The sequence below is a fragment of the Camelus dromedarius genome, chromosome 4 (assembly GCF_036321535.1).
Source record: "Camelus dromedarius isolate mCamDro1 chromosome 4, mCamDro1.pat, whole genome shotgun sequence".
In the NCBI taxonomy this organism is placed as follows: domain Eukaryota; kingdom Metazoa; phylum Chordata; class Mammalia; order Artiodactyla; family Camelidae; genus Camelus; species Camelus dromedarius.
In genome coordinates, this window is record NC_087439.1 from 64,848,379 (window position 1) to 64,864,503 (window position 16,125).

Below are 16,125 nucleotides of genomic sequence, written 5' to 3' on the forward strand. Positions count from 1 at the left end.
AGAGAAAAATCAGTGAAACCAAAAGCTGGTTCTTTGAAAAGATTAATTGATAAACTAGCTCGATTGATTAGGAAAAAACTACCAATAGCAAGAAAGAAATAAAAGCATCACTGTAGATGTTTCAGGCATTAGTAGAATAATCAGGGAACAGTAGGGCATTTTCATGCCATTAGGGTCAACAACTTAGATGAAATGGACTAAGTACTTGAAAGACACAAATTACTAAAACTGACAGAAGAAGAAATAGATAACTTGAAAAACCTTATGTTAATAAGATAAATCAAATTAATAATTAAGAACCTTCCCTATAGGAATCTCCAGGCCCAGATTAATTTTATTGAAACTTAAGGAGTAAACAACTCCTTCAAAAAATAGAACACTTCTTGACTGATTTTATGAAGCTGGCATTAGCTTGATTTTAAAACCAGACAAAGACATTATAGGAAAATAGCACATCAATAACTCCTTTGACTGTAGGTGCAGAATATCTCTAATGAAAAAGCAAATAGAATCTAGCAAAATATTTTTTTAAATGCATCGTGACCAAAAGGGTGTGTAACAGGAAGCAAGGTTGATTTAACATTTAAAACCAATCATAGAAAAAAAAAGGAAAAACAACATATAATTTCCATAGATACCAAAAAATATTGATAGAATTCAAACCTCATGATAAAAACTCACTACAAACCCAGAGTCGACAGAAACTTCTTCAGTCTGATAAAGGACATTTACAGATAGTATACAGCAAACATTACATTTAATTATGAAAGACTGAATGCTTTCTCTGTAAGATTAGGAAGAAGATAAGGATATCCACTCACACAACTTATAATTAACATTATATTGGAATTCCTAGCCAGTGCAGTAAGATAAGAAAAATAATAAAAGGCATCCAGATTAAAAAGTAAATAAAACTATATCTGCCATTGACATGATAATATACACAGAAAATCCTAAAGACTCTAGGAAGAAGGTGCTGAAACTCGTAAGTGAATTTAACAGGGTCAAAGGATGTAAGGTTCCATACAAAAATCAATTGTATTTTATATACTGGCATCCAAATAATTTATGAATGCTATATACTATCATCCATAAACATGAAATGGAGGTAAATTTTTTAAATACACAAAACATAGCTGAGAGAAATTAATAGTATGCAAATACAGAGAAATAATAACATATTGATTGGAAGATTCAGTGTTGTTAAGATGTTAATTCTCCACCAATAAATCTATAGATGCAATGTAATCCTTATCAAAATGCTGTTAGTTTTTCTTTAATTTTAAAGAAATTGACAAGCTGATTTGTATTGGTTAAAACAATACTGAGAAAGACCAAAGCTGGAAAATTTACACTGCTGGATTTTAAGAATTACTTTAAACTACGATAATAGTGTGGTATTGGGTGGGTCAAGGTGTTGACATAGGTAGGTAGATAGATGATAGATATCAAGGGGTCTGTGTGTGTATGTAAGTGTATATACAACATATAGTATTCAATAGATAGTCTTTTATCTATTCAATTTTTTTTTCTATTAAAGGATTATAGAAGGTTTTTGACAAATGGTTCAGGAACTAGGTATCCTATAGAAAATAATGAATCTGGACTCTTACCTCATACAATACACAGCTTAATTTGAATTGGGTTATGAATTTAAAAGCTAAAACTCTAGTTTTTTTTTTTATAATTTAGAAACATGAATAAATCTTTATGACTTAGTATTAAACAAAGATTTCTTGGGACATAAAAACTATCCATAAAAGGAAAGTTTGATAAATTGGGCTTCATCAAAATTAGATGAATTAGAAAAACTTAGAATCTTTTGCTGCTCAAAAACACCATTAGGAAAATGAAAGGCAAGCTACAGATTGGAAGCTATAAATATTTCTGATACATGTGGTCTGACATAGGTCTTGTACCAATCAATAAGAAGATAACCTGATTAAATATGAGCAAAAGATTTGAAAAGACATTTCATTAAAGGAAGTCATAATCCCTTGGGAAGCATAGGAAGCGTACGAAAATACCCTCCATGTCAGGCCCGTGGACCAAATCTGGCCTGTTGGCTGATTTTATATAGAAAGTTTAATTGGAACATGGTTACACCCATTCATTTATGGCTGCTCTCATGCTATAACAGCAGAGTTGAATAGTTAATAAAGAGGCCATGTGATCCACAAAGCAAATATTTTCTGTCTACCTCTTTACAGGAAAAGTTTGCCATCCTCTGGTCTAAAGGAATCAAATTTTAAGGAAGGGTAAGCTCTCTAGGTGAGCAAACACCGATGGAGAAGTTTCGCCTAATTTAATGTTATTTTCCCTGGAACAGACATTACTTTTCTTGGGATTGTCACTTTTCATAATTAGATGTTCTTTTTTGATTTTTTATCATAGTTAACTCATTGTTATTAGTAAGCTGACAAGGTCTTTATATTAAAAGCAAAGTTAATTTATACAAGTTTTTCTCTAAGTCTTGGTAACTTAAGATGTAACATTAGAAAGTTCTGCCTTATTCTGAGGAACAAACTGCACTTCAAGGTCAAAACAGTGATGTAAGTTCATGATGTTGACCATAAGTTAGTACCAATAAAAATTGTACTCAAAACCACTTGGTTTAAACAGCTTGTACTTCCTTCCTTCCACAAGGTAAGTGCTGACTGCAAACAAACAAGGATGGGGATTGAAGGCACACACTGCCTCTCTGGAGACTGACTAGTCTCATTGCCCAGGGGGTCTCCACTCACAGATGCCTTTGCCCTGACCTTCACTGGAAGTAGGAGCCCCCTGCTTCCAGTGAAGATCGGGGCATGCAGTACTCTGTGATCAGTTCAGCGCACTCCGGAGGGAGTGCAGGGAGTCAGTGTTCTTAGTGGCCTGGCATGCCAGGCTTACATGCTAACTTGGGAGTCTAGACAACTTTATGCCTCATATTCTTACTGGTTTGTTGTTGCATCAGCTGTGTTCTGATTGGTTACACTGTAAGTTATATAAGCCATTACATCATTGGTTATGTAAATTGTTTACATAAAACATGTTTTGACTTTGCGGTACAACAGGTGTTAATCTCCTTTGAATGAGATAGCCATATACTTATCTGTAACATGTTTACCACCATAAATATTTTTCAGAAAGACATATTTTCAAACAAGGGAGCATTTTTGGTGGAGAAGATGGGTTACCACTTCCAAGCATAGCAAACAGATTTTATTCACTCCTGTTAAAATGTAGGCTAAAGTATCCATTACAGAAAATTCATTTCACATACCACAAAGCCCCAGCATTATTTAGTTTACTTACGTTTAATTTAATATTACTATTTTTCTATGGTAGTATAATTTAATGTCAGATATGAACATAAAACTTGTTTTTGTAAACTTAGTTTCAGTATCACAGTATTTTTACAAGAAGTACAGTAACATGAACTCCATAAATTTTTCTTTTTCTCTATTATATTCGACCACAAGCTAATCATCAGTTTGATAACCAAGGAAAATTACATGTTATAGGAAAATTTTCCAGCTGGATCAAAATTTAATGAAAGAATGTTTAAGATCATCTTTGATTTCTCCATGTGTACTCCCACACCATACTTCTGCAAGTCCTGTCAATTTTAAAATCAACCTTGAATACATCCTTTTATTTTTATTTCTTCTTTATCTCCTGCCCCATTTCTAGTCCAGGCCATTTTCATCTTTTATTGAGTATCTTAGTCAGAATAGGCCCTAGACTAACAATCACCTAATCTCAGTAGTTTAACCCGGCAGAGGTTTGCTGCGGCTTACATAAAGTGCGGTGTGGTTTGAGCTGTGATCGTCTTCCATCTTGTAGCTATACTGTCTGCACTAGTGGCTTTGAAGGTGGTCAGGTAGACTGGAAATGACCGTGTCACTTTAGCCCACAGCCTGCTGTTCAGAACTAGTCACATGACTCCAACCTAAGTGCAGTGAGGGCTGGGAAATGTAGGACAGCACATGAAATATATTTAGAGATCACTATTATCTGTACCACACCCGGATGGTTATAGTTGCATCCTGATTGGTTTCCTTATTTGCTCTTATGTCCCAGTACAATGCTACAATGCTTTCTCCACCTAGCAGTCAGACTGCTCAAAAAGTGTTTTTGTTACTGTCTCACCAATAACTTCCTTTTTGCATAAAATCCAATACTTTACCCTCACCTGTGCAACTACTGATGTGGCCCTTGCCCTCTTCACTAATTCTGTGATTGGCAGTTAATGTTATTCATATTATCTCTGAATAGTATATTTTGAATAGACATTTTTTTAAACATTTTTTGAGTTATAGTCATTTTACAATGTTGTGTCAAATTCCAGTGTAGAGCACAATTTTTCAGTTATACATGAAGATACATATATTCATTGTCACATTTTTTTCACTGTGAGCTACCACAAGGTCTTATATATATTTCCCTGTGCTATACAGTATCATCTTGTTTATCTACTTTGAATAGGCATTTTAAATTTTGTCCATAGTTTAAAAGTGTTTTTTAAACATGTCACATTTACAAAATCACAATATCTATAAACTGATTAATAATACCAAGAAAAGTCCTAATTTCTGTGATGATCTCTGCAGTCACATTGCATGCAATTAGAATCTTTTTAAAAAGCAGCTTTTTGGAAACACTGATATAATGTAAAATCCTGTTATAATGAATACATTCTATATAGTAAGCTACAATAATTCTGTTTCTCTGACAACAAATGACCTCTTAGAACAAACTTTTTGGCTAAAGTTTATGTGAAAGTTACTTCATTATGGTTAAATGCATAAAACTTAATAGTTTATCTTTGAGAGCAATTTTAGGTATACAGCAAAATTGAGTGGAAAATACAGAGTTCCCATATACCCCCTGACTCCACACAGATATGATTTACCCCACTACCAATATATTGAACAAAGGTAGTGTATTTGTAACAATTTATGAACCTACATTGAAACATCATTATCACTCAAAGGCTATAGTTTCCATTAGGGTACACTTCTGATGTCCCCACATTCTATGGGGACAGTAAATGCGGTTTTTAGACAGGTTTTTCATGAAGTTTGTGTTTTGCCTTTAAGTAGTTACTACCCTTCAATTTCTTCAGTCATACCTTCTTCAGTTTCTTCCTTGGCAATCTGAAGCTCCTAATTATCTCACACACACACACACTCTCTCTCTCTCTCTCTCTCTCTCTCTCTCTCCCCCTCCCCCTCCCTCCCTCCCTCTCTCTCTTTCTCTTACTCCCAAGTGATTGTTTTCCAGTTGGTCTGGTTGGAACATTTTCATAACGTAATTAATTTGTAATCTCACAAACTATGGTTTAGAGCAGTGCCCTTGCCAAAAGATAGAGAAGCTAAGATTCTACTCTTATTTTCAAAGAATCATGAACGGCTTAATATAAATTCTTTGTCATCTCTAAGCTGTAAATTCTGGGAATCAGTTTTTTAACAAGCTGTTTATCTTAATAAACATCTCACATGTATAGTTGATATGCTTATTTGAAATGTAGCAAAGTGTTCATTTTGATAATTTTTGACATTTAAAAAACTTGATTGTAAGTATTTAATTAGCTAATAGTGATTTTTGTTTTAGCAAATGAAAATTACATATAGTAAAATTGAGTACTCTATGGTTTGTTACGTGAATTTAGATCTAGCACAGCTCAAATGGCTTGTCCGACACTTGATATCTACTTACATATGAAAGCCTCATGTAACAGTTTTTGCATGGTGTTAGTCTTGTCATTCTTTCTTTTCCTTTGTCGGCCCACTCCTATTTCAGAGCTTGAGCATTAATAAAATATTAAATATCAAGGAGATTATCCTACTACAGGATACACAGTATTGAATAAAAACAGGTGTTTGTGGGATAGAAAGATAAGGAAATCAAATTTTTGATGAGAAGTTGATATGCCATTCTTTTTCATGTAATTAGATGCTTTGTAAAGGAATCTGAGATTGCATGACAGAAGTCAAGGAAGTTATTACACAATCTCTGTGAAAACTTGATTGCCTTTGTGCTTTGACTAACAGTGTTTGTCTTGTTCACAGTAACTGTAGTACTGAATGGAAGTGGCTTGTAGACAGAGCAAGAGTTGGCAGCCGATGGACATGGCTTCAAGCCCAGATTTCAGAGCTAGAATACAAAATCCAACAACTAACGGATGTTCACAGGCAGATTCGTGCCTCCAAGGTATTGTCTGTGTCCTCTGTTTAAAAAAAAATTATTAGTTTCAGTTTGTCCTCATCTCTTCACACAAAATAATTGTTGTAAGTCTTTATAAAAGTGTAGTTAATGTTAAGCTTTTTGATATACTCTGTAAGTTGACACTATCTTTGTAATACCTTTGTATTTACCACTATCATTTTATCATATTGAACAATTCAGAACTTCTTTATTGGATTCCAGTTAATAGAAATGATATACATATAAAGCTCTACTTTGTTGGCATTTATTTGAGCATATGAGAGAAATTCTGAGTGTATCTTATTGGAATCTCTTTAGAGTTTTTTTGGTTGTTTTAAGGAAAACTATAAACACAAAAAGTTCTAGAGAGCATTGTAATGAACACCTATATACCCACCCCCAAATTGGTTAAATATTAAATTTTACTAGTTTGGGTTTAGTTTTCAGACTAATAAAGCATTGTCTGTACTACTGGAGTACTTGTATGGTCCTTCCTGATCCCATACCCTTCCCCATGCCACTGTAACCACTATTGTGATTCCAACGTTTTTTGATAGCTGTTACTTTTATGTATATTCTATACTATTGGCACATAAATGTTTATCTGTATCTATAAAAAAAATTTATTTTTCCCTGCTTTTAAAGTCCAACCGAGTGATATTTACACTACAGACTCTTGCAACTTGCTTGTTTTTACTCAGCATAATTTTTATATATTTTTATACTTCCTGTATGATGTTTAAATGTATGAATGGAATGGAATTGTGTGAATACAACGGATGTTTATCTGCTCTGTTTTCTGTTGGTAGGCATGTATGTCATTTCAGTTTTTATGCCAGTAAAAACAATACTGCAATACTGCAGTGACTGTCTTGTGTGTGTTTTTGATGGGCCTGTGGAGAGGTTTTCTTGGGGATAAACCTCAAAGTGGAAGTGCTGGAAGTTAGGCATGACTAACTTCAGCTTTCCTATACTCAGTGATGAGATTGGCTAATCAGTATTTTCACTGGCAGTGCACGAGAGCTCCTGGTTTCCCATGCCAACGCTTTATATTTTTTGGTCTCTTAATTACGGTATAATGGGAGTGAAATATTTTATTACTGTTTTAATTTAATTGCTCATGAATATAGGGAAATTGATTCTTAGTGTAATTAACTATCAAATTTTGTCTAAGAATTAACTTATCTTTTTTCGTTTTTTTGATATATCAATTTTTGAACAGAGATTTTAATTTCAACATAATTGTATGCTGTTTCTCTTTATGGATTGTGTCTTTCTGTGTCTTCAAAAAGATCCTACCCCTGCTATTTATTTCTGTGTTTGTTGTGAGGTAATAATCTAACTTTCTATTTGGATGTGGATGGTCATTCCAGCACCTTTTTATAAATTACAGTAATTTATCTTTACTTTCTAGTTGAAATTATCACTTTTGTCATATATTGAGTTTTCAAATGTGTATAAATTTGTTACTGGACTTACAAATCTATACATCTATCTTGATTATATAGTTTTATAAGTTTGCTTTTAATGCAAAAGTACCCTCACATTATTTTTCTTAAATTTTCAAAAATTTTGTGTCTGTATTACTAGTTTTTTTATTCCAGAAAATTTGGGGGCTTATTGATCTTTCTCTTTTCTAACACATTATTTTTGGCTCTTTCAATTTTTTGTTTCATTTTTATTGGGTTTGCTATTTTACTGTTGTTTTAGCTTCTTGAATTTATCTGTTGATGGACATTTAGGTTGCTTCCATATCTTGGCTATTAAATAATCTGCTAAGAACATTGGGTTGCATGTATCTTTTTAAATTAGTGTTTTCATTTTCTTCGGATATATACCCAAGAGTGGAATTGTTCGGTCATATGGTAGTTCTATTTTTAGTTTTTTGGGAAATTTCTATACTTTTTCTACAGTGGCTACAGCAATTTACATTCCCACCAGCAGTGTACTATGGTTCCCTTTTTCTCCACATCCTTGCCTACATTTGTTATTTGTGTTCTTTTTGATGATAGTCATTCTGACAGGTGTGAGGTGATATGTGGTTTTAATTTACATTTCTCTGATGATTAACAATGTTGAGAATCTGTTCGTGTGCCTGTTGGCCATCTGTATGTCTTCTTTGGAAAAATGTCTGTTTAGGTCTTCTGCTATTTTTTGATTGGGTTATTTGGTTTTTTTTGCTGTTGAGTTGTATGAGCTGTTTATAAATTTTGGATATTGACCCTTTAGTGGTCCTATCATTTGCAAATATTATCTTCCATTGAATAGGTTGTCTTTTCATTTTGTCAGTGATTTCCTTTGCCTTGCAAAAGCTTTTAAGTTTAATTAGATCCCATTTGTTTATTTTTGCTTTTATTTCCTTTGCTTTTGGAGACAGATCCAAAAAAATATTGCTATGATTTATGTCAAAGAGTGTTCTGCCTATGTTTTCTTTTAGGAATTTTATGGTTTCTGTTCTTACATTTAGGTCTTTAATCCATTTTGAGTTTACTTTTGTGTATGGTGTTAGAGAATGTTCTAATTTCATTCTTTTACATGTAGCTGTCCGGTTTTCCCAGCACCACTTATTGAAGAGATTGTCTTTTCTCCATTGTATATTCTTGCCTCCTTTGGTGTAGATTAATTGACCATAACTGCATGTATTTATTTGGAGGATCTCTATTGTGTTCCATTGATCTAAGTGTCGGTTTTTGTGTCAGTGCTGTATTGTTTTACTGTAGCTTTGTAGTATGTTACTGTAGCTTTGTAGTATAGTCTGAAGTCAGGGAGTGTGATTTCTCTAGCTCTATTCTTTCTCAAGGTTGTTTTGGCCATTTGGGGTCTTTTGTGTTTCCATACAAATTTTTAAATCATTTTTTCTGGCTCTGTGAAAAATGCCCTTGATATTTTGCATTGAGTCTTAGATGGCTTTGGGTAGTTTGGTCGTTTTAACAATATTAACGCTTCTAATCCATGAACACGGTATATCTTTCCATCTATTTGTGTTGTCTTCAATTTCTTTCATTAGTGTCTTATACTTTTCAAAGTACATGTCTTTTATGTCCTTAGGTTTATTCCTAGGTATTTTATTCTTTTTGAAGTCGTTGTAAATAGGATTGTTTTCTTAATTTCTCTTTTTGATAGTTTGTTGTTAGTGCAGAGAAATGCAACAGATTTCTATACATTTATTTTGTAACCCACAACTTTATGGAATTCATGATGAGCTGTAGTAGTTTTTTGGTGGCATTTTTAGGATTTTCTAAGTATAATATCATGTCTTCTGCAAACAATCACAGTTTTACTTTTTTCTTTTTCATTTGGATTCCTTTTTTTCCCCTTGTTTGCTTGCTGTGACTAAGACTTACAATATCATGTTGAATAAAAGTGAGATTGAGTGTCCTTGTCTTGTTCCTGATCTTAGAGGAAATGCTTTCAGCTTTTCACCATTGAGTGTGATGGGCTTGTTATATATGGCCTTTATTATGTTGAAGTAAATACCCTCTTTGCCCACTTTCTGGAGAGTATTTATCATAAATAGATTTTTTAAAACATTTTTTTGAATCATAAACAGATGTTGAATTTTGTCAAAAGCTTTTTCTGCATCTGTTGAGATGACATTTGGTTTTTATTCTTCAGTTTGTTAATGTGGTTTATCACATTGTTTGATTTGCAGATATTGAAAAATCCTTGTATCCCTGAGAAAAATCCCATGTGGTCATGCAGTATGAGCCTTTAAATGTATTGTTGGAGTCAGTTTGCTAATATTTTGTTGAGATTTTTGGGTCTATGTTCATCAGTGATACTGGCCTGTAATTTTCTTTTTTGGGTGATACCTTTGTCTGGTTTTGGTATCAGAGTGATGCTGGCCTTGTAGAATGAGTTCGGAAGCATTTCTTCCTCTGCAATTTTTTGAAATAGTTTGAGAAGTGTAGCTGTTAACTCTTCTCTAAGTGTTTGATAGAATTCACATGTGAAGCCATCTGATCCTGGACTTTTGTTTGTTGGGATTTTTTAAAAAATGATTGATTCAGTCTCATTACTAGTAATTGGTCTGTTCATATTTTCTGTTTCTTTCTGACTCAGTCTTGGGAGATTGTCCATTTCTGGGAATTTGTCGATTTCTTCTAGGTTGTCCATTTTATTGACACATAGTTGTTCATCATAGTCTCTTATGATCCTTTATATTTTTGTGGTGTCAGTTGTAATGTTTCCTTTTTCATTTCTGATTTTAATGATTTGGGCCCTCTCTCCTTTTTTCCTGATGAGTTTGGCTAACAGTTTATCAACTTGTTTATTCTTTCAAAGAACCAGCTTTTAGTTTCATTGATCTTTTCTATTCTTTTTCAGTCTCTATTTCATTTATTTCTGCACTAATCTTTGTGATTTCTTTCCATACTAACTGGGTTCTGTTTGTTCTTTTTCTAGCTCTTTTAGGTGTAAGGGTGGGTTGTTATTTGTGATTTTTCTTTTTTCCTGAAGTAATATATATATATTATATATATATATATATATAAATATATAATATATATATATATCTTTTAAGTTCATCTGGCATAAAGTGTCATTTAAGGCTGGTGTTTCCATATTGATTTTCTGTCTGGATGATCTGTCCATTGATGTAAGTGGGATGTTACAGTTCCCTCCTATTATTGTGTTACTGTTGATTTCTCCCTTTATGTCTGTTAATATTTACTTTATGTATTTAGGTGCTACTATATTGACTGCATATATATTTAGTTGTTAAATCTTCTTGGATTGATCCCTTAATCAATATGTAATGTCCTTCTTTGTCTCTTGTAACAGTCTTTATGTTAAAATCTATTTTGTGAGATATAAATATTGCTACTCTGGCTTTCTTTTGATTTCTATTTGCATGGGTTACCTTTTTCTATTCCCTCAATTTCAGTCTGTGTGTGTCTTTAAATATTAAGTAAGTCTCTTTTAGGCAACATATATACAGGTCTTGTTTTTGTATCTATTCAGCCACTGTATCTTTTGATTGACCTTATAACTCTTATCTTCAGCTCTAACTCAAATATTACTTTGCATACTACATATTTAACTATTTCATTGTTCATTCTGCTCTTAATATTTTTAAATTTCCAATGTGATTGCCTTTTTAACTTGAGTTATTTAATAGTACATCTTTATGTTTCTGAACTCAAAACTTTTTTTTTTAAGTATTTTATTATTTAATTACATTATAGCCTGTTGATTACCCTGTGTGGATTTCATTCTTTGTGACCAACTACTAATCAAATTTTTTAAATGCTCAGTGTATAATAGAAAAGAATGTATATTCTTTACTTGCTGATTTTAGAATTCTCTATTTATTAAAGTGGTTGACTTTGTTATATATATCTGTTATATCTTTATACATCTAGATCTTTCAATTTCCAATCATTGTTAACGTTTCAGTTTATCCTAGTAATTCTGTTAGCTTCTGTCTCTTACACTATGAAGTACTAATGCTATTTGGTATTAACAGACTTTTTACTGTTTTAGGTGTTTGTTTTGTAAGCTACATATAGCTATTCTAAAAATCCACTCTGATTAGTTCAATTTTTATTTGTTTTTATTTTTCTCTCTTTGTATTTGTGTTTTGTTTTTCATTTGTCTTTTGTTGGATTGATAGAATTTGCTTTATTCTTATCTTTTCCCTCTGCTGGTTTAGAAGCTATGCATTGTAGTTTGATTCTTTGCCATTACTCCTAATTTTTAACATACTTCCTTAACTGCAAATAATTCTTACAATGATTAAAAGTGCTCAGTTTTTTATACTCTTTTTTTTTTTTACTTAAAATGTGGATCTTAATACTATTTAACTGTGCATTGAACATATCTACTCTAATCTAGTTACTTTTCTTTTTACTGTTAGTAATTAATTACATTTCTAACAGATTTCATTTAAAATGTGCTTACTGTTTTGTTTTTTTTTGTATTCTACCTATAAAATTAGTTTATAGCATAAGCTGCTATAACAAAGATCTCCAAATATAGTTACTTTATAAAGGTACATAATGCTTCAAAAGTGAGAGGGTGAGTACAAGCTGGTGGAGCATCTTGTTTGCTCAGGGTCATTCAGGGACTCAGATTCCTTCTATCTTGCTTCTGTGATATACTCTAGGGTGTGCTGACTGCACTGTTGAACAGGGTTGTAGACTTCTCCTTATTCGAGCTCTTGAGAAGTCTTTAAGTTGTGTGTGATTTGGAAGTTGCACTACTTTTCCTGACACTCCATTTTAGCTAAATTTAGACCCAACTTTAGCTGCATGGCTACAACTAGGTGCATAGGAGGAAAAGCTAAATAATACTGACTTTCACTGAGAAGTTGTATGCATAGGTAAAACTCCAGTAGGGGTGGGGTCTGGTAAAAAGAAGAGAGAAGAGGAAGATAGATACTGGGAATAATTTGCAGTATCTTTCTACATCACCTTTTCTCTCTTGGTTTACTTCTTGCTGAAGTAAATTCTTTAGTAGTTTTTAATGGTAAATTCTGAACACTTAAACTCTCTTTGTATTTGCATATTTCAAAATACTTTTACTTTACCCTACTCTTCAGTGATATTTTAGGTTGAGAGAAAATTCTAATTTGATACTTATATTCCCTTTGCCCTTTAAAGAATCCTAAGTCATTGTTTTCTTTATTCTGATGAGCAACCTTGTTTTTCCTATGTAACTACTCTGTCTTTTCTATCTGGTAACTTTAAAAATTCTTGTTTATTTGATTTTCTATGCTTTTTTTTTTTAACTAACAGGTGTCTACTTATGGATTTATCTTTGTTTCTTTATCTTTTTCTCACACTATACCTTTTTAACTGTGCAGTTTGCTGAATTCTGACAAATATATAGTTGTGTAACCATCACCATCATCTCCCCTCTTAGTTATTGACCTGCTGTTTCCAGGAAAGGACAAAAGTGCTTGTTTTATAGGAAATTTTAACAAGAATAAGCTTACTTTCTCACATATTGATTTGCAAGTTCTGTCAGATATTCATGTTGAGATTCCTGAAAGAGTTAGAAATACGAGATTTAGAGAAGGCAAGTTTATAAAAAGATATAGATTTGGAGTTATTTCATAGAAATAGCAGTTAAAGCTATGCTGTTATATGGTAGCAATTTTAAAATAAAATTTATTTCTCTCTCTTTACTTCCTTATTTTCTGCCTTTTCTTAATTTTTTCCCTTCTTTCCTGTCACACACTTTCTAGGAGCCTAATATAGCACTTAGGGTATACAGTGGTGAATGAAACCTACAGAGTTCTTACATTTTTAGTTTTAGAGTTTAATGGGGTGGGGGGAATTAAGCCAATTATTACAGAAATACATGCTATTTTAATTCTAATCAGGGGAAATTTAACATGAGATTTCCTTAACTTAAAGATATATTGTTTTCCCCAAATTATAGGCTATTTGTTTAGAACTTGAAGTGTATTTTCCCATAGGAGCGATGATATAAAGAGTTCTCATGTAATTTGATGAGTCCTCTTTAATCTAAATATCTCTTTGTAACTTTGTTTTTGTGGGAAATTGTGGACATAATGGAAGTAATATTGTAAAATTGATGGTGATTGGTCTAAAAAGAAAAAGCTGAGATGAGAAGAAAGTAGAGTCCTTGAATCATGTAGTTAGCCTAACCCCATCTAGGGTCTACACATCAATAAAGATTAGTAAGTTTTAAACTGTGTCTATCATGAGTCTATATTCTGGTAGGTGAGATAGACCATGTAAATAGTTAATTGCAGTGTAATGCAGTATGTGCAGTGATATGTGTTTTTAACAAGATATAGATGTGGCATAGAGAGAGTACTCAACTCTGACTTTAGGAATGCAGGTTGGAGAAAACATCATTAAAGAGGTGATGCCTCAGTGCGACTTTGGAGGATAAATAGTAGTTTGTTTAATGAACCTGTGGAACTGGAAAAGGGCCCTCCTTAAATGTTTGAAGACATGAAACAACATGATCTGTTTTAGGAATGACATAGTAGTACACTATTCAAAGGATCAGAAAGTATGAATTGTGCAAGGATGGGAGAGGAATGTAGGAAGTCGTGAATATTGTTTAATATTAAGCCTTGGAGAATTTGATGGTGATGTGTGTAGGAAGGTGGATAGAAAGATAGACATAAAAGGCTTACTTGTTCTGTCTACTGGATTTGAAGCAACTGTGTTCAGGAATAGTTTTCTGATGGACGTGTCCTATTCAGTTACTCTTTCTCACTTTTAACAGTCTTCATCTGGGCCTTAAGTTGTAGTGATCTTGCAGTCTTTTCAAGATTACTAGATCAGTTCTCGCCTTTGATCATTTTCTTTGAAAGATACAATGTCACAAACATTTTTTTATAGCAAAGAGTTCTAAGAACAAGTCAAGTTTAAAACAATTTGGAAATCTCCAAGAAAGTGGGTTCCTAGCTGAACTGATAACTTAAGTTTTATGTTTGAATCTAGATAGTCTAGTTCATTTTACTTTGACTTGAGAAAGGGTTTTTTTTTTTTTTTTACATATTCTTTGTGTTCTTAGCAGTGCTTTATACTTGTTTAAATGTTTTTAGAAGTTTGATTATATGTTTCTATAACATGTATTTGTAATAAATTATTTTAAAGAAATAAATCAACATTTCCAGTAATAACTTTTATATGGCCTTTATATTTTTTCTTGGTTCAGGCTAAATGTGTGTCTGGCCCTTTGTTCCCTTAAGAATCACATTATGTTTATTTTATGGAAAATGTCATTACAGTTATGCTATCAAAATATAATATTTCTTTTATTTTGGTAGTTTTTCCACATGTTTCTTCTGATTTAATCAAAATGTTTAATTATTTATTTATATGCCGTTTAGTTGAGTTATTATTGTACTGAATAGGGAAAAGAGCACTTTGTTCTTGAATACCTCCTTGAATTATTGTAATTAAAAAATTGAGAAGAGTCGTTTAATGTATCTTGAGTGAAACGGAACTTTTAATTTCATGTATCTTGAAAGGAAAAGTAAAAGCCGTTCTCAGTTAAATTAGAATGAAAAGAAATTGAGATGCTCTTCTATAAATAGCCTGTTTAAATAAGTGCTGGTTTGTGTCTTTGGTCAGGAAACATACACTGAGTAGATCTACAAGTTTATGTAGTGTTGAAGAAGGGGCAGATAACCTAAAGTTTTGTTTGCCCCTTTTTTGACACAATCCCAGTCAGTGGTCTAAATTTTGCTTAAAGTTTTAGAGAGAAGAAAGCAGAGATTAGCAACATCCCTCCTTTGCTCTTGCAACAGCTTTATCAACACATTATAGCTTCCATATTTCTCCTTCTCTCTCTCTCCTTCCAGCTTTCACTAAGACAGCAGCTTCTTCTCACTCTCAGAAAAAAAAAAATTAAAATAGTTTATCTTGGTTGAGAGGCTGGCTATCCCATATTTAATGATTTCTCTTTTTATCCTATAGTAGAGTCTTCCATATCTTAAATTTACAGTGCTTTGAAATTTTCATTTAAATTTTTGCTTACAGTTGGTTTTGATGACTTTATATAAATAATAAGTATGTTGCTGAGGCAACTGTTTATTATTTCACACTGTGTCTTCTCTACGAGGACCCTGAGAGTGGGGCTGGAGAGCTCTCATGTTATTGTCAGGAATAGCTGTCTTCTCTGAGCAGCCAATTCGCTTTTATCTCATGTTAGAGTTTTCACTTGTCTCAGTTATCATGACTCATCCTTCTGAAAAATTGTTATGTCTTTGTTATTTACCTTATTTCATCTGTTGTTAGACTGTTCTTTTCCTGATTTTTTAAAATTCAGCTTTATTGAGTTATAACTAACAAACAAAATTGTAAGATACTTAAAGTATACATCATAGTGATCCAACACACGTATATTCTTTTCCTGATTTTTAAGAACAGGAGCTATTTCTGCAATGTCTCCAAAGGATTCAATCTTTTTTTCTTTCTTCTCTATTTTTGGCTGTGGCATAGA

General features: G+C 32.5%; 1 protein-coding gene across 5 annotated transcripts in view; it reads left to right on the forward strand.

The window, feature by feature from the left end:
* Nucleotides 1-16,125, forward strand: part of KANSL1L (KAT8 regulatory NSL complex subunit 1 like) — a 112,943-nt gene that overhangs the window by 30,047 nt on the left and 66,771 nt on the right. For all 5 annotated transcript variants that reach the window (XM_031451848.2, XM_031451845.2, XM_031451847.2 and 2 more), the window contains one exon: nucleotides 6,057-6,198. In XM_031451848.2, coding sequence (XP_031307708.1) covers nucleotides 6,057-6,198 — 142 coding nt within the window. The remainder of the gene's footprint in view (nucleotides 1-6,056; nucleotides 6,199-16,125) is intronic.